Source organism: Pleurodeles waltl, chromosome 5 (genome assembly GCF_031143425.1).
Source record: "Pleurodeles waltl isolate 20211129_DDA chromosome 5, aPleWal1.hap1.20221129, whole genome shotgun sequence".
NCBI lineage: Eukaryota > Metazoa > Chordata > Amphibia > Caudata > Salamandridae > Pleurodeles > Pleurodeles waltl.
In genome coordinates, this window is record NC_090444.1 from 1,693,813,480 (window position 1) to 1,693,837,424 (window position 23,945).

Consider the following 23,945-nt stretch of genomic DNA (forward strand, 5'->3'; position numbering starts at 1 on the left):
GGGATGCCTGGCTTCTAGAAATTTCCACTCCAAAAAAAGGACATACACAAGGGAAAGAGTTGAGAAGACACTAGTCCTGGGACAAGATGATGGCAAAAGAATGCCCAGGTGGAAGAAGCCACCTGATTCCCTGCAAGGATGAATATTGGAATTTTGTCTCCAGCTGATCCCCAAACCTAGGATAGGTCTCTCCAGGGCCAGTAGTGCTGGCACTCTTATGCCCCCCTGAGGAACATTTGGGGGAACGGACCTGCTGGGGGATAATGGATGGTTTCCCCTTGACCTTCTCTTGACCGGCCCTAGACTCCACAAACCCACAGGTGCCATTCAAAAAGCCAGGAGGCTCTTGGGAGTGTGGCAGTGAGGGTGTTGTTTCTGGCTATTTGTGGAGGGTCTGCATAAGATGCCTCCACCAGCAGGAAAGGAAAAGTGTGGTGTAAAAACCCAACTCCCCTCACAAAGGACCTTTACAGTCTAGAAAATAATGTGTCTGGTGGCTAGGGCTGGTCACTAGGAACAGAATGAGCCCAAATATTTTACAATGGGCTCTAAGGCACCTGTGATATCACCCATTGAAGCTGGTGCACTAGTGAGACTCAGCAACAAACAACACTGCCTGATGTTGCATTGCGGTTTCCTCAGGGAGGCCCAAGCTCTCATGGATCACAGCAAACATCACCTATAAGTTGCAGATGATGGTGGTGCGGATGAGACCCCTTTCCAGACTCACTCTCTGCCCTGGAGAACCATCACCCTGGGCCTGACTCCTTAATTTGAAGGCCTTGGAGACCACATCCCCATACTACTTTAACCATACAGAAGCAGCAAGGAACCATGACAGACAGGCACCTGAAACTACCTTTATTGGTTCCTACTGATGCTTGGAGTCCTTAATTCATTATGGGCAAGCATAAGGCCCCTGAGAAACCCCTAGGGGCAGCAGGTACAAATTAGATCGCTAGGCATTCTGCAGAGAACTGCACCTTGAATGAAATAGATGACTTAATAGTGGAAGTGGAGGGTTTGTTGGCAACAAATATCCCGGATTTATCCTAGTGTAAGGGGAAGTGAGATTCATCAACCAAGGGTATTCAGACTTATTTTAAAAAAAACTACCAATGGCTGTGGCATTGTGCCCGGTTCAAGGCATAAAGTTAGCTTCACACCTTGTGAAGAGCTACTAAGAGGAAACACACCAGTAGCTATCCAGGACCCTTTTAAGGAGCAAACACCGGTTGGAGGTACATCTGTAATTAATAATGACTGTTCAACCGTTTTGCTCCCCATGTCACTGAAGAAACACCACCAGTAGTCAACCAAGATCCAACTGCCCTAATAAAGCGCTTAGACCCAGTAAACGCAAACCAAACTAAGATCGGGGAACCTCTGGTACAGCTCCAGATGTTAAGAGGAGAGCTACAGGGCTTTCGTGAGTTTATGAGCAAGTTGGCTACTAAACTGGGCGAGAAGGTGGCTAAATTATCTGTATTGGTAGAAAATCTAGGCACCAAAGTAGGTGGTGCTAAATCAATGGCCCAGTACTATAGCCAAGCACCCTTTTAAAAACCCCAGTGCGAAAAAGGCAAAGGTTTAGTTGTTGATAATGGTGGTTTCCCTAGTGAAGTACCTCCAGTCCCCTCTAACTTTGAAAGAGGTGAACTAGTTGAGGGAAAATACACCCTTAAGCAACATAGTGCGCAGTCTATTTGGAAACCCGCTAGCCAGAGAGGTCAGAAACCCCTTGGGAACCAAGACACACTTAACATCAATCAGGTCACGCACTTGCCTAGTGACATCTACTTGATAAATGTCCCTAAACACCTGCGTGGAGTTAGAGAAACCCAAGTTTCCTGTGTTTATAAAGTAAACCATTGGAGTTGCCACACTAGGGGATGTACATCTATAATCAGGGATGATAGTCTACATGCCTCCCGGTGTAGCCTTATTGGATTTCAACAGTACTATATAGGATTGAAACTTAAGAGCCCTAAAATGGCGGACGAGTTGATAGCTATGGAATTAAGATTTAGGCCCAACATAAGCACATACATCCAACTTAAAACTCAATGCCCCCAAACATCTAGGAGAACCTCTCACTAAAGAAAGGTGTAACTCTTTAGCTCATCTGCATCGAACCTCTCCTGTCATTGAAAGTTCTAATTTAGCAGAGGTTGGCTGACAGCAGGGGGTTATAAAGCCATATTCTATTCCTAATTTTATATTAAGCGGTGATTTGATTTGGCGAACAACAGTATATATTACCAAGGACCCAGAGACAAGTGTTGTGGGAGATGGCATCAGGGGCACAGTTACACAGATCGAGATGAATTCTATTATGGATCACCAGGGAGGTACTTGTGTGGGGCTGAGGACTGATAGGCTACATGCTGGAAACTTCATGAGCGTACTATCTTGTAATGTAGCAGGTATGCAAGCTAAGCTTACAGACCCAGAGTAGGGTGAGTTTATTGATCATCACCAGATTATACTTCCTGCAGGAGACGTGGACAGTGGCTCCAGTCTACAGAAGTGGTTACATTACTTTTGTTGTGAACGCAACCCCATCCTCCTTAGGTAGAGCTGCTGGGGGTCTTCTTACCTGGCTGAAAATAGATCTTTTTCCACTAGTGAAAGTAGTCTCAACATGGAGTAGAGATTTGTTCGGGTTAGAAGTAAAAGTTAAAACTCCCACAGGGATGAGACATAATTAATGCTTATGTTAGATCTGTTCCTGCAAATGTATGCTCCTCCACTGTGGCCCAACTCACTAACATTGTACAGTGCTTAAAAGTTGGCACCTTAAAACCGATTGCAGGAGATTGTAACATGACACTTGAAAAAAGGCAGAGAGAATCAGATCATTCAATGTATCCCCTTGGCTCTCTGGTGCCTGTACAAATCCTAGAAAAACCAAGTGTAGTTGCAGGCCAATTGGAAGATCTGATTATAGAGAACAGTTTAAGAGTTGCTAATGGCAATACTAGTTCCGATATTATCCCTCATCCGACCTTTAAGGGAGGCCGTGTGAGAACCTACATTGATTATCTTTTGGTCGATTAGGATATGTGGCAGTTTCTGGCTGACATGGCGATTGTCCCTAGAGTAGATAGTGATCACGATGCCTAAGTGCTGTATTTGCTCCTGCTATATTTACAAGTTGCAATTTATCATCAGTAGTTAACGTGAGTCATTTACAAACAGTTAACAGTAGAACGAATGTTAAATGAGCAGAAGTTGTGGATAATGTAGAAATCCAAACTCAAATCTATGAATTATTTGTGGATAACCTAGCCAGTGTAACATTCTCGAGGGGTTATAAGCCCAATATGGTCCTTGCGCACTGTCAACTAATGGAAAAACTAAGACCTTTGTTCACTAAAGTCAAGAAAAGAAGGGTTCCCAACAAAATTGCTCCAGGATAGTTCTCCAAGGAATGTCAGTGGCAAAGATTTGTCTTTTAGATGCTCTGAAGCTTGGAATTAAGTAAACAATTACCTCTACAAGGAATAGCTATAAGGCTTCTCTAAAAAAGACCAAACAGAGTTGGAGAGGGACCAACAGGCAGAGGTTACTAATGCATTAAAGAGTAAGAATCTGAAAGCATTTTGGAAACTGGAAGCATCCAGCTCAAAGTTGATAGATAATCATCTTGAAACAGTAATGCAACCTGGATTTTGGGTTGAACATATCAGGTCTTTGTATAGTGAGAGGGGGCTATAACATGCTGGAAATGTATCAGAGGAGCTCGTTCAGTGAGCTCGTTCAGTGGGATTGGTCTGCAGGTTTGGTGGCCTTTCTTAATCCTCCTGAGAAGGTGGCTAATGTAGAGCCAGAGGCCCTCATTATGACATTGGCGGCAAAAGCCACCTACTGCCACGGCGACGGGTGCCAACAAACCATCGCCGTTGCTACCGACCATCCATCGAATTATGACCGTAGCTGGCGGAATTCCGGCTACGGTCATGGTGGCGGATGGCGGTAAGGAGGCGCTGCTGCCAGCAGCAACGCCACGCCAGCAAAATGCCACCTACTGTATCATGTTCCATCATGTATCATTATACGGCCCGGCAGTGTTTTGCTGGTGGACGCTGCTGCTGGTGGACGCTGCTGCTGGCAGCAGTGCTGCATCCAGTCTCCTGCCGGAGGACCCCCTGCAAGCAGGTAAGTTGGGTTCTCTGACAGGAGAGAGGGTGAGGGGTGTTGTGTAGGGGTGTGTGTGACTGTTTGAATGTGTGCATGCACGGGTAATGCGTGTGTGCATGAGTGGGTGTGTGTACATGCATGTTGTTTATGTGCATGTTGTGTTGTGTAAGTGCGTGTGCCTGGATGTATGTTCGTAAGTGCTGGTGTGTATGAATGAATGTATGCATGCGTGGGTGATAGTGTGTGTATGTGTGTGTGTGTATGTATGTGTGTATATGGGGTATGGGAGGGGGGAGGGTTGGGCAGGATTCTCAGGAGGGGGAGGGGCTGGGGGAGACCCCCTATCAGTGACAGGGAAAGAATTCCCTGGCACTGATAGTGACTACCGCCATGGTTTCTATGGCGGTACTACCGCTGATATTACACCGACCGCCGGGGTCATAATGACCCACAGAGTGCGTATGTTTTTCCAAGGCCGAAACTACGGTAGCCTTGATGCAAATGAAGAAGGCTCCTGGGTTGGATGGCATTCCTGGTGATGTCTTCCTATCCCATTTAGATTGGTGGATTTCCTACCTTAATGCACTGAGCACGAGGGGTAAGATAATCCCATTGACCTGGCTGGGGGCTGTTATTGTACCTATATTCAAAAAAGGAAGAAGGGACCTACCCTCTAATTATAGACCTATAAGTCTGTTTGACAATTCCCCAAAAATATTTTGCAGACAGGTTTTGGTTAAGTTTCAGTCTTGGGTCAAGGACAACCATATACTTTAGGAGGCTCAGGCAGGATTTGGGTGCAGTGTGAGCACCCATGACCAGGTCTTTCATTTTGAGTTGCTTTGCCGAATGTATGTTACCCTAAAGAGGGATCATTTGTATGTTGCCTTTATAGACCTTAGATCAGCTTTGAATTTGGTCCTAGTGGAAAATCTGTGGAAGATACTCACAGCTTATGGGGTGCCATGTGATCTAATATGGATTTTGAGAGTTCTCCACACAAATACCTATGCTAAAGTGAGGTGGAACTTGGGAGGGGATTTAACATATTTGATTCACATTTGCTGGGGGGTAAAATAAGGTTGCATATTGGACCAGACACTTTTCAGACTCTATATTAATTGGGCTGTTAAACGGCTCTCACCGTGTACGCATGATGCCCCTATGTTAGCTGGAACTGCGCTTCCGATATTAATATTTGCTGATGACACCCTGCTTATCTCTAGAACTCCAATGGGTCTTCAAGCAGAACTGGATTTCTTCTCGGCCTTCTGCAAGGTGAGGGGCCTGGAAATTAACCCAATGAAAACAAAATTCATGGTGATAAATACTGATAAGTTGTTTAAGGGGAGAATGGTAATCAATGGCTCCATAATTGAACAGGGCAAACATTTAGAGTACCTAGGGGTCCGGTTGTCTGATACAATGACTTGGGCCCATCAGAGGGAGAAGAGTAAAAATCATTTTAACCAGAAGGCATACCTAATTAGTACGAAACAGTGCAGTGTCTCCGGTTCTTCAGATTTATAAAGCTACTGCCTTATCGGCAGCCACTTATGGGGCAGAGATATGGGATTTCACGGATACTACCTCCCTTTAAGGGTTGAGAACAACTTCATCATGGGCTTGCTCAAGTTACCTAAGGGCACGCCTTTGGTTCCATTGAGATTGGATCTAGCACTTAACCCTGTAAATATGGTGGTGGCTTTAAAACCTCTGTTGTACTGGGTGAGGCTGTGGACAACTCAGGAGCTGGCACCCTTTAGGGATTCTCTAATTGATCTAATTTCTAGCGACTCACGTGTAATCATGCCTTGGCTGAAATACATTAAGACGCAATGTGAGAAATTGAAAATGATAGACCTCTGGAACTTGCCAGTATTGGCTGCCAAGGGTGTCAGTCAGACATTGAAAAGAGCTTCCTGGAACTATGTTCTGGAACAGATCTCGTGGAATAATGGATATGAGAATCTGACTGGGCAATTTTTAAATGTTAAATGTTCCCCATTTTATGAAAGTTTTTGGGATGAAATCTAGCCACCCAGTGTTTAACACCTGTATCTTCAGTTTAGGTACGTCTAGGATAAAGTTGGCTCCTCAATGTTTTGCTATTTCTGCCCCTGGAAAAAAGAAACTGAAGAGCACTTCATTTTTTTTGTCCCCAATATTCACAACCAAGCAGGAAATGGTTAATCACTGTTTGTAAGATTCTGGGTGTCAGACACTACTGTGAGGCTCTGAGAATCCTCAAATTTGATTCAAATGTAGTGATAGATTTTGCAGTAGCCAAATATTTGGAGCAAGCATGGCACATTAGACGGAGGGTTATTTCCTAAGGGAAAGCTCAACTTAAACTATGCCTATTGCACTGGCTGCAATCTTAGAGATCACAAGTATGGGTAATAATGCTCCTTATCACACTGCTTATTATTGTATTCCTGCCCTTGTAACTTACATGAATAAGATTAGTACTTACCCAGGTTAAGATGTTATGTGAATTCATAGGCTGCGACTTTTGAGGCTGTAGGGGTCCACAATTTAGCCTTACATTACACCTTTTTTATCAAATGCACTCCCATCTCTATGTCCTACATGGATAAAATTAGGACTGGCCACGTAAAATTTACAAAAATATACTTGCACATGCACTTTTGGGTCAATCCGGCCTTCTTAATTAGGCACTGGGTGGGCGTCTGTGGGCCACGAAGACTGTGGATTTAATTTGAGTACCTGTTTCCTGCATATGCATTTTTAGTCTTAGTGGCTATTTAAATTATGCCTTGGGTTGGTGATGCAGCCCGGGTCCTCAGTCCATGCATTTTGCTTTTTAAGACTGTGGGGCTCATTCAGAGTTCCGCAGTCTTTTCCTTAGACAGCCAAAGTCGCGGGCTCCATAGGACGCCAGTGCTGGCAGTCCTCCAACCGCCATATTCAGAGTACTGAAGGACGTCTGCCACAATTTGGGCGGAAATCCTCCAGTAGTCATGCTGGCGGTCGGCGGTGCAGAGCCGGTTCCACCGCCGACCCTGCCCCGCCAAAAGTACTCCACCAGCCGTATTACGACCTGCAATACAGCCTGGCAGTGTACTGATCGCGTGGCGCTGCCGGCGGTGGGAGAGCCGGGTGCCGTCCCATCAGGGAGGAGCACCTTGTCGAACGAGGTAAGTGTCCTCCTCAAGGGGATGGGAGTGGGGTGTGTGAGTGTGTGTATTTGTGTCATGAATGGGGGGTGGGAGGGGAGTGTTCGTGCATGTTTGTCTGTGTGTAAATGTGCTGATGGTGATGCATGTGTGTGTACGTGCGTTTAAGGGTGTTGTGAGTGAGTGTGTCAAGGTGTGTGGGTGCGTGTGTATGCGGGTGGCAGGGTTAAGTATGGTGATCGGGGGGACACTACTAGGATGGGGGCTGTGGGGTAAGTTCCGGGGTGGTGGGGCAGTACTGGGAGTGGAGCAGTTGGGGGGCTGTGGGGGGGATGGCGAGTCCTCTACCGGCAACAGGAATGCAAATTCCTGTTGCTGGTAGCCTTTCCACCAGGGATTTTGTGGCGGTACTACTGCCCCAGAATCCCTTGTGGAAAGGGGACTCGGAATACCGGCGGCATTATTGGGACCCGCCGAGTCGGAGATGCTCGCCTCTGTCCCGGCGGGTTCCGCCGCCCTGGTGGTAGAAACGGGTAAATGGTGGTTTGGTACAGGCCAAACCGCCACACTCGTTATATGGCATTCTGCACTGCTGCCGGCGTGGCGGTTCAGTTACCGCCATACTCGGCATGACCCCCAGTTTCCTTTCCCCATATGTTTGTATATGTATTTTAAGATTTTATTGGATGTTTAAATAATGTACTATTATTTTTCGATCACACTGGGAATGGATTTGTATTTTAAATGTATTTAATTTATGTATACTTTTATGGTTATTTAACCGAAATAAAGTAATTAATACTACTGGATATTGCCTGTCGGATATATGGATATATGAGCTGCAGAATGTAGCGAGCAAGCCGCTTCCTGCCAAGCGATGCAGGTGCATAGGACAGCCCAAACTCCGTCTAAATTTAAAAAAAGGGGTAGCCCACCACTGATTCCGAAAGGAAGATGCGGCACTCCAACTCCTGTACCCCTGTTTAATGGCACCAAACAGCACAACACATTTGTAATTATGAGATACTTCTTTGTGCCATGAATATCACTAGGATTGTTCATCAAATTAGAAAACATGCTGATGCACAAAATAAAGGACATAAAGAAAATATTTGATTGTCACAAAAATATAGCATAAATTCCTCTTAGAAAATATAACATAGGTTATATAATGTATTACCTATTCAAATAATTTAACCAGCATAAATCTGTGGCTCATGATAGCTGGGAAAATAAAGCATTCCGTACCTCAGGATTCAATAATAATTCATCCAATTCCAATACAATTATACATGCGCATTATAGACCCTGCGTGCCAAGTGATTGAAAGGTATATCAGTGTCACGTTGCTTACATTGTAGTGCAAAAAATATAAAGTGAAAAATAGTGGGGGCATACTTGTCTGTACCCTAGAAACTTAATCGAACAGAAAATCAAGTATGGATAGAGCAAAAATATAACATAATAACAGAAATCCCATCACAAATTTGACGTCCATCTTGCTAAGAAAATACCAGGCAGGTGCCCTGTGGGCGGCAAGTTGTCTAATTAGACCAGTCAACTTGTGTGTACATGTTATCACTGGACTATTGATTGCAAGAGCCCTGTTTTGGGTTCCTTGGAAGAATTCTATAGAAGGTCCCCTCAGTGTGAGAAGTAGTGCAAAAGTGTAAGTAAAAAGTGCAAAACATAATAATTTGTAAAGAAAACACAAGTACACCGAAACACATAAATGGGTTATTCACCAATAAGTGAAGCCAGCTCTTCTTCCCTTTTCAGTCCGTGTGGGAATTCAGAGTTCAGTTTGATAATCTAACAAGATTACATTACTGTCAAAAGTTTTCTCTGTTGTCATCCTGATATTCATGGCCACTCTATCAATCCCAAAATATCTTAGAAGATCACTATTATTACTGTCATAGCGACAATAGAAATGCCTTTCCACCGGATAACTGGAATCATTATTCAATATGGCATGTTTGTGCTCAAGTATCCTCTTTTTGACCAGTGGTTTAGTGATGCCAACATATTGTGGGTTGCACGGGCCTTCCAGTACATACACCACAAAGTTAGATTTATGTGTGATGTGTTTCGTAATCTTCTGCATTTTGCCCTTGGGTATAGGGTAGGAGCTTCCCAACAATCAAAATAGGGAGTGAGAAGCATGAACTTGAGGTACACTCTGCTTCCTAGGTAGGTTTCTGCAAAAAACAGCAGGAGTGTCCCCAAGCTGTTCTCAGTCAGATTTGGAACTGAATACTAGTGATACCTTCACTGGCTACTTTCCTTTAGGGAGTTTTGATACCCCCTTATGTAGTTATAGTCACTAGCATCATCATACTGTCTCCTTCACCAGGAGGTAAATTCATTCTTCTCTGACGTGTGGTGGGGTCTGCGCAAAAGAGGACCTCTTTTTTTTAATTCAAGTAGATGGGATGTAAGGGACACATAGCATACCCTGGTAAACATCCTATGTATTTTTTAAGCTTGTCCATGTCCCTGTTTATAATAATAAAAGAGGTGATTTTGCAGGGACCTGAGGCAATTTTAGCCCACTAAAAACCCTGCATCATGCTACGTAATATTTAATTTAAAGTTAAAATAATTAAATCACACTAATACGGTTAAATTATAAAATGTCTTTTTTACTGCAATTAAAAAAAAAAACAATATCATGTATATTTTACCACTGATATTATTTACAACAGTTTTAACAACAACACTATATTTTTGATCTCACAATATAAATGCAACAATATTATTATTATTACATGATATTTGCAACTCCATATTTTGGCCAAGTACTGCTTTGGTTTCTTTTAAAAAGGTGAGTATTCTGCAGTTAGGAGTATCCATCAGAAGAACAAGTTGCTTACCTTTAGTGATGCTCTTTTTGATGGATACTCTCTGTAACCACGGTAGGTAAAATGGATTATTTCCAGTTATTTAAAACCATAACAATATAGCAAGTAAAATTTTAAAAACGCACAAGATTGTAAGAGACAACGCCAGAGCATACAATTGTCTATTCTGTTGCCCATAAAGTACAACTGAGGGTCAACAGCTTCTACATTCATTAAATTACATATGCCGTGACCTGTGCAAAAATAAAGAACATTGTCTTTATGACCTATCCAATCAACTTTAAAATCACAATATATAACAAGACTTTTAGTAGGTGGAGTATTGTTCTACCAACACACAGATTCCTTAACACGCTCCGACCTCCCTGTTCTGTGAGATTGACTTTTAAGTCGTAATAATGTTCCATTTTCAATTTTGCAAACTGTTGATGTTTTGAATCTGTTACTGATGCTCCGCATCTGAAGGTGTGAAAGTTCAAGTTTTAACTAACATCAGGGATGACACCTGTATCTGTCTGGGCAGTCACTTTCAGAGGTGCGAGGACAGCACCACAAAGTACGATGGCGCTACCTTCTGATGCACAGAAGCAGTTGCTGGAAAATGTTGAGGATTCAGGATGGCACCAGGGGTAATTTAGAAGATGAGGACTCTGTGGTCAGAGAGAGTGTACACTATGAAGAGCATTATCAAAGGTAATTAACTTGTTCTTAAGTGAGAAGGACCTTCCAAAAACAGATTATAGGGGACAAAGTAGATTAAAGGATGAGTGATGGTTTAAAAGTCTGGTAAAAATTAAAAGCTCAACCGTCTTTCAGAAATAGTGGAACTATGATCATAGATTGACAAGGAGTAAGGTTCTTCTGTACATTTATTTTGAAAGGACAAAGCCACAGCGGTCCTGGAACAGCCAGGATAAATGCCTGAAAAAATAGCAATTAAATAGGAAGGATGTGTCAGGGCTTTGGGGGACTGGAGGCAGGGTGGTATCCTTCCCTACCCATCATCCAAATATATACTGATTGACTCCATCTGTCCCCTAGAAGTGAACCATTGAGGACTTGCTTACACACAGAAAAGGGAGCATGCGGCACACAACACAGGCATGGGTGCACGGTGATGGCAGTTATGTCGCTGCTACTAGATGGTAGGGTACCTACAAAATTAATGATGGGAAAATCCTATTGCCTAAAACTACAAGCCACTATAAAGGTAACTGTCAATTAAGGGAGTTGTAAAGCCATAGTAAACTTAGGAAAACATGTTAACCAATAAGGAAGGCTCAGACATATTTGGGTTATTTTCCTTTACAATGTACGGTCTTCTGTCTTTCACTTTAGTTTAGGGCCTTGAATTAATAGCTAATAATTAGCAGCTATTTTATGTAACACTAACCTGACTGAATCACAGAGTGTTCATAACAACTAATGTTATTGCAGTGCTTCTCTTTATACCTGACAAATTAAAGGCTAAAAGTGCGTGTTGTCCTTGCTGGGATTCAATCTTGTTTTTTTATCATGTCAAACAGTTTACTAGTGGAGGCCTGTTCATTCAGTTAGCTATCCTGCTGTGAGTGGCAGTTAAGTGCATACATACGTCTTTGGTGGATGTTCAAACCACTGAGCAGTGATACAAAGAAAGAAAGACTGTAGTCATAGGTCTTTTGTAATATGACTTATTAAGTGAAATCCAATATGGGTTCAAGAAGCCTTTTAAAAAACCTGTAATATCTGTCATTTTATCGTAGTATTTTAGAATGTCTTTGATGATCAACTTATATGAACGAAGCTACTTTAAAAAGGATTACGTTCTCTTTTGTTAGAAAATAGTAGATTACAAAATATGGCTATTTTAACCAAACAGTATTTCTGTTTTTTGTTCTAGTGCTGCACCAAGGATTATTTCTGCTGGTGGGAATAATCATGATGAAACAGATGCGATACATAATCTTCCGTCAGTAAACGTCAGTGATTCAGAACCTGCCACCTATGTTCAGATCTGGTTAGCTGATGGCAAGAGAGTTGTACAGAAGTTCAATACTTCTCATAGGTGAATACATCTCAGAATCCTGCCTTATTGTCACGCAAAATGCAACACATTTTTGTATGTTGGAGGGTGGAAATATTCCTAAAAAATATATTTTAAACCCTAGTGTGTTCAGCTGTCCGGAAGTCAATTTCTATAGTGACCACATATACATCAATAATTACGTACTTTTGAAGCTTTGTTATTATTTTTTATTGAAGCTTCAATTCTTTGAGAGACAGAATGGTATTTCTAAAAGGGAGATGACTTCTTTTCCATAGACAAAGTAACTTTGTGTCATTTGAGTTTTAAGATACAAAAATAAGGTAATTCTGTATCACAAAGGATATTTGGGTGACTACAGCACAGAACAGGAAGGGGTTCCACTTGGTAAGTTACTTAAATATCACTTAAACCATAGTGAAGTGAATAAACTTGGAGCACCTTAAAGGGTAAATAACTGAGGATAGGGGAAGAAAGTGAGTCGAAAGGGAAGAAAGAAACATCAGAAACAATTGCGGGTTTCAGGAGGAGCCCATTAACCAGGTGGTTACAATGTGACATAGTGTAGTTTGACGGGATGGCTGTTCAACCCCTTGTTCAAGTGAATAAGTGAAGGGAGCCTAATTGATCTGTTCTGAGATGGAGTTCCAAACTATTACTGCATAATAGGGAAACTCCCATGGTCTGCTCTTTTCTTTCCTGCACTTTCTTGTTTCAAGGTTAGTTATAGTGACACAGCGCTGGGTGTTGTTCAGTCATTACTTATTCTGATCACTGTGGGTTTCACCCCTTTGAATGTGTTTCGGGGGCCTTTGTTGCGACATCACATACAAACTACACTTCCAGTTTTTTTTATTAAGATAAAACACGGACAAAAGACAACTTGAACACAATTTTCCCAGTTGCTTAATGTGCATCATATACATTTTAAACTCAAGTAAGTAATTTCATTGGTTAGCAACATTGGGATTTAAGAGCATTGAGGAAGTTCGCCATCAAGAAAGCAATGCTGTTGGCAAGGGAGACCACGGATGGAAGAAAGGTGCATAAGAGTTCATTGTGTTTTTAATATGGCTGAGTGTGGTCATGCCAATAAAATTGGGTTGTTCTTTATTGCAGAAAAACAAAGTTAGTATTCTTTCACAGCAATGTTTAATTTGTTTTTCCTTTCCCTTAGGATAAGTCACATCAGAGATTTCATTGAGAAACTTCAGGGAAGCCAAGGCTATGTCCCTTTTACTCTTACAACATCACCTCCTCTGCAAGAACCTTTGGATGAGACATTAACTCTGGAGGAAGCTCGTCTTCAAAATTCTGTTCTTGTTCAAAGACTGCAGAAAACTGAAAACTTTACAAAATCTGGTTCCTCACAGTTTTAAAGGCTTTGTTTGCGCATATGATGTTTTAAAACTAATTGCTGCTTTCTACCATCATGGCAGCTGAAGATTATTAGAGGACAAACTGGAAAAAATCTTTCAACTTGCCATGGAAACAATGCCAGTTTTAACCATTTTGTCTATGTAACATCCATCGGATCAACAGCGATCAACACTAGTGAACACCTGATTATTCACACTGTGCGTTTTTCATGAATCTTAGACCTAGTAATTGGTAGCAAGTAGCAAAGCTGTGTTGTTATTTTAACCCATCTTCGAAGAGTTTCATTGAAAGTTCTGCTGACCTTGATCGTGGCATTAGAGAAAATCATTTGGTACTATTTGTGTTCATACTGTGAAGTGCTCTGCAACAAGATTTTTCAGTGAAAATATTCTGAAAAGACAAACACAAACCAAAGAATTAGGAAAATAAGAGGAAATAACAGGCAAATACAAGATGTGAGAGAACATCTTTTTCTTTGCCACCAGAAATCAGATATGCCCGTACTTACACCTCAGAGGGTGTGTCAGTATTCATGGTCTCCCAGATACCTTCCATCATTGAATATGCATCTTCCCCGTTCAGTGAAAAAGGAGAATGAATTACCTAAGGCACAGTCCCTGCACTCCTTCGCAAGTAGCCAGCAGTATGTAGCTTGGAAGCAATATTGTGGAATTTTCCAGATTTATGTACTTGAGGAATCCATTTAAATATTCTGTGTAATGAAAGTGAAGCATGAATGGCACTAATGTACGATTTCACGTAAAAATGTCTAGTACACTCTCCTCACTTGCATTACTGGGGGCTGAAGGAACGAGTGTTTACAGTACTAATATATTTCTAGCTAAGCTGTAAACTAGATACTACATGGGCACTGGTCAGTTTTCTAAATACCTGAGCCTGCTTGATGGTATGAATAAATTACCCCCACCGGAAGAACACAGATTAGATTGGAAATTGCTTAAATGCCACAAGTCCGAAAGACTAATTTTGTTTGAAAGTGTCTCATATGAGAACTTTGTATGTGACAAAACAGTGGAGGTCACAAGGGTAAATCAAAGGTAGGCTTTGATAAATTTTGAGATGTTTGTTGATTGATACTGCTGTTATTAGTTGGGATCTACTCTTCATTTGTTATTCACAGATAATGTAGTTAGTTCTGCAATGGTTGCTCAGTTGATGGATGTTGTCAGAACTAGGTCTATTACATAGCCCAAGATAGTGAACACATTGACTGCTAGGATATGTCTGATATCCATGGAATTAAGGTTCTTCATTAAACTGCCAATCATAGGCAGACGAAGTGATTACATACTGGAATCTAGGTCTACCAGGTTTTGGAGACTCCCAGAATCTTGCCTGAGCTATTTCAGTTCAGTTTGAAACAAAGAACTAAAACCATAGACAACTGAAACCAGAACACCATCATCAAACAAACCTTCCATAATCATGGAAATTGCACCCTGTGGGTGTGTGGTCTGTAAGACATCACATGGAAACCCCAATTTCAGAAGGCATGTTTGTTTGATATACAGATCGATACATTGCTGTGGTTGCTGCGGTGTTATTTACTGTGTTTCTAGGGTGTTGGTTTGGCTATAATTTTTCCTGGCCTTCAGTCAAGGAGCTTATGTGTAGATATGCGTCCAGCTGAATTTTTTTCTGTTGGAGTAAGTAACAACGTTCTCGTTTTCCTAGTGGAGTGGTTTGCAGCGAATGGTGACCTCCAAGAATTGGAATTACTGTGGCGCTGATGTTTTCTTGAAGTAGTCCGGCATAAAGCAAGTTCTGATATATGTGCATTTTTTTAAATACCATTTATCAGCAAAATTAAGCCTAGTTCTTTTACAAAATATGCATCCAGTATACAGCACATAGATTAGTGATAATGCCAAGGTATCTTGAAACAAGACCAGTCTACAAGAGAAGGAGGTGCTTACAAAAATGAAATACTGTTTCAATATCAATATTGTGCACACATTATAACAGCTGACGCCACAGTCTGATCGCTCTGCACCACCACTAGAAGTGTGCTCAAAGTACACAAACCAAAAATCATGAATAATAAAATGTGATACAGTGCTTCAGTCAGTGAATCAGGCTTTACCTTAACTCCATTTTTTTGTTTGCACTGGTCTGCACAAGCACCTAACTTCTTCGAACAATGGTTTGTGTTAATCTTGCAGTAACACTTTAAAAAGCAGATTTTTCATGAAGTTTATCCTTTGTGAAATGCTCCATAAGGGAAAATCCTGATCTAAAGATGTTGATTTAAATGTAGTGTAACAAACTGGCCTGAAGAAGTAAGTCTTGGTAGAAAAAAGAATCGATGCATCAGAATTTGGGCAGTCTGCAGTGTTAGGACTATACTTTAACTGCTGCTGGACTTACTACCCTGCTGCTCATCTTGGGAAAGAATTGACCTTTCTACATTTTCCAAGAGGAGGCCCTAAACATTTGCACCCAAACATTGCAGCAGCGTATGAGTTGTGTGTGTTAAGTGCTGATGGATAACGCCAGGCAACACAATTGTACACTTGAAAATGTTGTAGCAGCCTTATTCACCTGTACTCCTTATGTATGTATTGATGATTTCTGAGGTGGTACGTGCTACTCACTCCCCCTTAACTATGCACATTTTATGAAACAGTTGAGTGAGCAACCATTTTGTTTGCTCGCAGTGCTCATTTTATTGGATAAACGTTATGCTAGCCTATTATTATATTCAAAACTATTTGGTCCTTTCATGTAAGGTAAGATTTAACGTCAGTGGTGTTTTAGTAAAGACCAAAAAGTATAATTTTAAACATTTGAACAATATGTAGAAATTGAAGTAGATATGTATTTAAAAACAAAGGCACCACTCGTACATTTACTACTGCAGCTTTTTTTGCAGTCTTTGATTAGCCTTGTATTTTAATACCTTTAACGATATCACTGCTGACAGGAGAGCAGCTGTGCCTTTGTAGTTTCACTGTAATGGTCCGAATGGCCATTTTCAAATAATTTTACCGAGGTACTGACCAATAAGCATTTCATGAGTAAATTTCGACTTTGATGTAATACTTCCTTGTACCTTTGTACTATAAAGAGATCATCTGGGTAAACTGAGCTATGCATAGTTCATTTTTTTTTTTAAAAAGGCCAATATGCCATTTAAAAGCTCATTTCTGACGTCACTTTTAGGGGTACCTGTACCAGTGCCTTAAGTGCAGTTTTTCTAGTTTACATCTAAGCAGCTCTTAGTAGTAGGTACATTTGAAATGTGGAGAGTAAGTGAATTAAATCAGGTTTTATGTACTTGAAGTACTGTGGTATCTTTGGGAATATAATAGAAGGTTGATAATTCAAGATATTTCGATTCAGTGCAGTATGTTTTGGCAGTACTTCAAATGTTATGTATGCAAGACACATCCCCCTGTATAAGCTGTGATTTTGACTTAGTATCATAAGAATGCTCAACATAAATGGAAATGCTTCTTTTGGAAACCGGGGAAGGTGTGGGTAAATCTGAGCTAAAACTGCAAACACGTGAATATCTGAATGGTGAGGGCCATATACTGTTCTAAAATGTCATGTAAAAACACTGATCCAAATGGAAAACCGAAGCTTTGCAATATTTTTAAGGTATGATTATGCACTGATAAATAGCTGCATGTAGCTGACCACCATGCAATGCATTGGATGTAACTGAGTGCCAGTGTTGTAAAGAAAGGTTTTGTCATAGAGTGAATGGCACTATGAGTTTAGATAGAGAATGAATATAAGGTAGCACTGCATGTCTCTACCTCACCCCTTATATTTAAGCAGTTGCCAGTGGCGAATGCATGACCTTTCCTTTCTTGGGAATATACATAATCCTGCAAAAGCACTGTGACCTTGCAAACCACGTTTATATTTTGTGACAGTATTTGTACTACTCAAAGATGCCTTGTTTACTCCCCTCTGGAGGTACATGCTGTGCATAGACCAACCTTGAAATCAGGAGTTTCAGCATTAAATAAAACTCAGGTCTTCTGTGTGGCAGTGTTACAGAACCACACAGTCTATAGTGCACGCTGTTTTATATGGATGTTTTATTTTCTTTGATTGCATTTAAGTGGTTTCTTTGAAAATATGATTGCCAATAAACGTACTTCAATGCAAATACTACATTACACATATCAATTTTTGGTGATGCCTGCTAATTGTTTTCACAATTATTTTATAGATACTTTGAAAGCTCACTATGTTTATTGATATAAACATCTCTCCTGTGAGTGCTGCTGATTTACTTATTACCTTCTTGGTGGGATAAGCATAGCCCTGCTGTATTTTATTAGCCTGTCAGTCATGCGAAAAACACTTGGCCTATCAGTACCAATCAGAACACAAGGTGGTTCTTACTAATGGTATAGACAGCCGGAGCTCCATGGACAAGACCGCAGAGTTAGGTAACAGCTGTAATCACCTTACAAGTTGTGATTCTGCCTTTGCCTGTTTCTGGTCCACAACACTGGGGAGTTTGTAGCAGCATTCAGTATTAAAACAAAGCGGACGAATGATCTATTATTTTAATCTTAACACTAATCTGAACCCTTAATATGAGGCCAGGACTACCCTATCTCTGCTCTTTACATTAACTTTCCACTTCAATTTTTACTTAATGTATTCCATGTCTGCTGTTTTCAGTAGTGATGAATTCATTGTCCTGTTTTTGTAAATGTACATTGCTGTAATTAATTCTCATGTAGGAACATAGTTTTAGCCCAACGCACTACAAAGATCATATCTGTGATTATGTCATTAGGCGTTTGGTCACTATTGTTCCCCAATCTTGCCCCTAATGTATTTACACTACCTAGTATAATTTGAACACCCCTTGCCCACTGTCCATAAAAAGCCAGGCAGATGTATCATTTTGGAATCTTAAATCAATTATCCTATATAATTTTTACAAGAAAAAGGGGCATGAAGAGACGCAGAAGATGGCAGACGTTAAGCGAGCAGCTCCGCTCAAGGGCCTGCCTTCTCTGGCCAACATTATAGCTGTGGCAGAAATCTCAGCATGCCAAGCTCGCCTCTCAGGTCAAAGTGTACCCCATACCAGCCACAAATACTGAAAATCCTTGACAAGTGGCCTGCCCAGCAATTTCAGTGGCATAGAGAGTAGGGCGGACTACCTTGGCTGTGGGCGCGGTCTTCACTTTGTGGCTCATACGTGTGTGTGGGGGAGGGGGGGGAGGTGTCTGGTGACGGGCCCACACTGAGACTTGGATTGCCACCCCGGTTTCTGGGGCGGCCAGGCTGATTCGGTGTGGTCACCCATAAGGTGGCCCCGGATGAAGAAGCTGGAGAGACACATCAGACTGAGGGGGATTTGTGCTTGGGCCCTCCTAGGTGAGTCCTACACTCTTATGCCTGTAGGGAGTTCCTCAGCCGCCCTAACTCTCTAGAGCATCTGAAAATAGTGGAGTAAGGGATGAACCTCTGGCCCACTTGTATAACTGCTATATAATCGCAGGGGCATGAAAGGAGGCTTGTCCATCCATATGAAGACCTTGCAGTATCAACAGGGTACATTTTGACCCGAGTGGAGCACGCTATGTTATTGAACAGTAGACTCGCCCCACTGATCCTTCTAATACATTTTTTTACATTGTATTCCCTGCTGCTGACAAACGGAGGCTGCATTTGGAGGAAACTGGTTTGCAACTAACTGGGACCTCGCGGCAACCATCTAGCCCAAAACATGATCACCATCTCACCCACACACTTCAGCGGCGCCCCTAGTGAAGTCCTAGCCTGCACAAGGCAAAAGGTACGAAAAAGAAAGAACACACGATCACAGGCTTCCTGAAGCAACTTATCTGGAATAGAGCACAATGGGGGGTCCCTAACCATGCCTCCCTCCAGCAAACAGGGAATCACTAAAGACTTTCCTCCAAGCATTTAAAGAAATTAAAGGTGAGATACAGGCATTAAAAACAGATCTGGGCAGCGACCTTCAGGAGATGAAGCGCGATGTGGCAGACTTGGTCAGCAGAATCAACAAAGTGGTGTGTTGATTGCATAAGGAGATTGGTGACTGCAAGAGGCTGCAGCAGTACCTATTAACGATCGATAAACAACATATCTTCTTGCAGTAGAAATGCGAAGAGCTGGACAATAGGTCTTGTAGAAACAATATAAGAATAAGAGGAATCCCAGTGGAAGTGCTGCAATCTGAGCTTCCCACCTATTTGGATTGCATTGTGTTGAAGCTCTATTGGAAACCGCAGGAGACCACCCCTGCTATGCCTCAACAGAATGCATTTCTCCAGCGCTCCCCCTGGAGTGCTTGTCCACACACTGTAACCAGAGTCCATCTCCATGAGGACAAAGAATTGGTGATGACGTGCCCATAACAGAGGGCCCATCTCCTTTAACGGCTTCACCATTCAGCTTTTTCAAGGCCTATCTCTAGTTACAATGGCTAAACATAAATCTTTCAAGCCAGTCCTTGATTACCTGCGCGCCAAAGACATACCCATAGATGGCTACACTTGTTTAGACTTGTTTTTAAATGGGAGGGTCGGTTGCTCTGTTTTGCGTCATTAGAAAAAGCACATAAAATAGTAGGTTTCCCAGCTGATGAGACTGAACTGATTTCACCCTTTAGAAAGAGGAGACAGGGGAACAGAGGCTGTTGGGCCAAGGTCACCTACAAGAGAAACCACCCAAAACCTGATGACAAATAAATTGTCATGGGCACATCTCTGAAAACCTACTGGAAGTAGGAAGCTTTTCCCTGTGTGCTAGATCACAAGACCATACATGATCTAGCCTGGCACATGTGATCCTCCAATCTAGGCTTGCCTCTTAAAAGGTTATCCAACTAATTCCTCTCATTGGCCGGGAGTGGGCCCAGGGAGACGTGGCTCCTTGTGCAGGTAGACAGTGTAGTTTGCCCTCCTTTTCTTCATTTTGCTCTCTAATGCCTGGATGGAAACCACAAAGAAGGTGCCACCGAGATTTGATGGCTATCCCTCGCCCGTTGGGCTTTGGAGTCACCGCTGTAATGTACTTGTTTGGTTCCTTGTTACTGGGTGTTCTCTGACCATTTTTAGGTGTTAAGGTTTGGGTGGGTAATGAGTTGCGCAATCTCTTGGGGAATATTCATGATCACCCTTGGGTCACACTATGACACCAAAGCTTAAGGTGCTTATGCTCTCTAAGCAGCTCAGTGCTGGAGATCTTGTGGCAGTACTGCCACTAACACACACATACTGTAGTCATCTCCTAATCTTAAAGTGTTCTGGTTCTCCATTCTCACCATCATAAAAGATATCAAGGGAATAGACCTGACGACTAAAGTAGCTTGTTTTTGTGGGAGTCTCTTTGGAGTGCATTTACCCTCTACACTTACACAGGGAAAGCAGACATCACATTTGCTTCTATCAGCAAAACAAACAATGTTGGACCCATGAGGAAAATCAGTATCACCCACTAGAGAAATCCGGTGACAGTGACTTTGTCAATTGTTAGCCAATGAGAAGAACTTCTGCGACATAAAGGAGGATTCGGACAAGTTCACAAAAATATGGAGCCCGATACTCCACTATTTGAACAGAGAAAATAGAAACCTCACAAGAGTACGAGCTTTACTTCTAACAGACTTGGACAATCAGTACAGCTATTGACCTCCATGTCTGTCCCTAACTACTGATTAAGACAACACAGTGCCCTGGACAAACCCCACAGTGACCCATTAGGGGGGCGGGGTGTTTGTTATATTTTTTCTGTTATTGGTGATAATGTCCACTGATGAGTTAACATTCAAAACCAATAAAATACTATTGAAACATGAAATCAATAGGAAAAAACATCTTTAGAAAAATCCATGCATGTATTATGTCTTCTATCATAGCTAGAACTGTGCGAATAACTCCAAATGTGGTATACCAATGGCCTACCTAATCTTAATGCAATTATAAAGAATGCTGGTAAAAACAGATCTCTTGCCTCTTCCATTAAGACACACTGGCCTTCAAAGCTGTTGCATGAAGTTTAAAAAAAGTACTGTGTTCATTCGAACCACATTTGTTGTACAGCAGGTACCAGCACCAGAGCCCTGTTTGAGATGTTCAAACCTGATCTTTTTCCAAGATGTCTGACTTTCACATTACAAAGTTCTAAAAAGTCTAGGCATCTTTGCACTGATGTTTTGTGGCTAACATTGTGAATAAAGGAAACTAAACTGAGTCAGAACCAATGTCTGGTTTTAGGTATGGCATTGATTTACTAAAATTAAATAATATACTTGCTGATAGTGGCATTTAGCCACCCTCTTCAGCCATCAGTCTGTCAGTGTTTGATTCACATGTTTGTTCTTCCGTGCTTACCACAACATATAGCCTGTGCACTTACACACACACACACAAAGTAGACCCCTGGTACCGTTTTACAAAAAATATTCACAAACCTTGACTAGCGCTTGGCTTTGCAAATTCTTGTTAGAAAATATTGCACTCTTATGGCTTGACATTTTAGACAGTTTGGCTGCCAAGTGCTGTGAAGAGGACTTTCTGGAGCAAACTATTAATGTTGTTCTAGTTGTAACTGGAGCCTTATGAAACTGGATTCACTCAAACTGACCTTGCAACACCATATGCTGATTTGTGACTTTAGAATGACAGTCGTTGGGGCACATCCAGGATGTCCAAGATGGTGGTAGCTCTCCCTTGAGCTCCCCTCAACTCCAACAACACACGTGACACCCCCTCAAGGCAGTGGCAGGACTGGGCTGCCTGTGCGGCAGCTGGCCTTAAATCCCTGAGGAATTGATGAGGCGTTTCGGCCCGCTGTGGAGTGAGCGGGCAGCCAAATGACGCAGCAACACAGCGGCCTCTCGGTGGACTGAGCTGGCGCCGCAATTTCCTTCTTGCTGCCCCAAGCCCGAACAGCCGCTGGGTGACACTGTGCCACGAAGAGATCTGAATATGAGAGAGGGTCTGTGGTAGCGTTCTGGAGCCTCCAGGAAGACCTCGCTACGGTTGCAGTGAGCCTGCCTCTAGAAGAGGAGGAGGAGGGGCATGACTCCAGAAGTCTCTCCGGCAGCACACGCAAGCTGTATGGAAAACAGCTGACAAAGGGAGAGCAGCTGCCGTCCCTGTGGCTGGGCCAGGGGGGATGCTGCTGCTAGGCGAGAGCCCTGCATGGGACCTCTGGACTTTGCTGGCAGACACGCAGGCTGTGAGGGGAACAGGCACAAAGAATTGGATTGCCTCCCCTTTGCCAAGAGGAGGCCAGCTCCCTGCAGGGACTTCAGATTAAGATCAGCTTTCAGCTTCCTGGTCTCTTTCGAGGGGGTCCCCCTTGGTGGGCTTTTGGTACACAGCTGCGTGTACCTCCTTCGACGGTTTCACAGAAGGTTAGGTGTGCTTACCATGGACTTCCTGCATGGGTCCGGCCGACTTTTGATGTGATACGGCTCTCCGGGGATAGGCCAGAGGCGCAAACTGGGATTTGATTGCTGCAGCGCAGTGGTGTTGGAAATGCTTTCTGCAGGGTCATCCCCAAACGTTTTGCCTTCCTCACCCCTTTTAGCATGTCTTAGGACTCTATGCACTTTACCACTGCTAACCAGTGCTAAAAGGCTTGTGCTGTCTCCCCTCAACATGTTACTATTGGCTTATCCTCAATTAGCATATGTAATTTACTTATAGGTCCCTAGTAAAGTGGCACTACATGTGCCCAGAGTGTGTAAATTAAATGCTAATAATGTACCTGTAGCAGTGATTGTGCTACCCACTTACGTAGCTTTTAAATATGTTGCAGGCCTGCCATTGCAGAACCTGTGTGTACAGTTTCAAACTACCATTTCAGCCTGGCAAAGTAAAGCTTTTGCTAGGCTCAAACTCTAGAAAGGCATGCTAGGGCCTGCTTAGAGCTTCCATTATAAAATGCACATTTTTCACTAAGCATTTCTTTTCTTTCGATATCCTTTTACATGGCTTTTCGTTTTATGATAACGTACTGAGAAATCATTGTACATGTTGCTTGTCCTAGTGGGCACACAGAACGCAATGCCTAAACATTCTGATTGTCCATGGAGACAGCACTGCGTTTGTAGACATATCACAGTGTCAAGCTTGCACCTTTGACAAAGTGTAACACCAATGGTGATTGTATTATAAAAACTGCATCTGCGCCATATACAGTAGAATAGCACTTCCGATAGGGTTATCCTTGAACGCGACACAAAGGGCCTGAAGTGCAGCTTGTCTGACTCTGATCCTGAAACTGACCTCTGGGCTTCACAGGATCAACAGCCTACATTATACCAGAGCGGCTTCTTGGATTCCAGTACATTTTACTGACGTATGGGGGGGTTGGGTTTTCCCAATAGATCTGGCAGAGTGTGCTGCCATTATG

At 42.4% G+C, this 23,945-nt stretch overlaps 1 protein-coding gene across 1 annotated transcript in view; it reads left to right on the plus strand.

Moving 5' to 3' along the window:
- Positions 1–17,717, plus strand: part of UBXN2A (UBX domain protein 2A) — a 99,051-nt gene extending 81,334 nt beyond the window's left edge. The window contains exons 6-7 of the mRNA XM_069236019.1: positions 12,030–12,194; positions 13,351–17,717. Of these exons, the coding sequence (XP_069092120.1) occupies positions 12,030–12,194; positions 13,351–13,552 (367 nt within the window). The 3' untranslated portion in view covers positions 13,553–17,717. The remainder of the gene's footprint in view (positions 1–12,029; positions 12,195–13,350) is intronic.
- Positions 17,718–23,945: the final 6,228 nt, after the last annotated feature.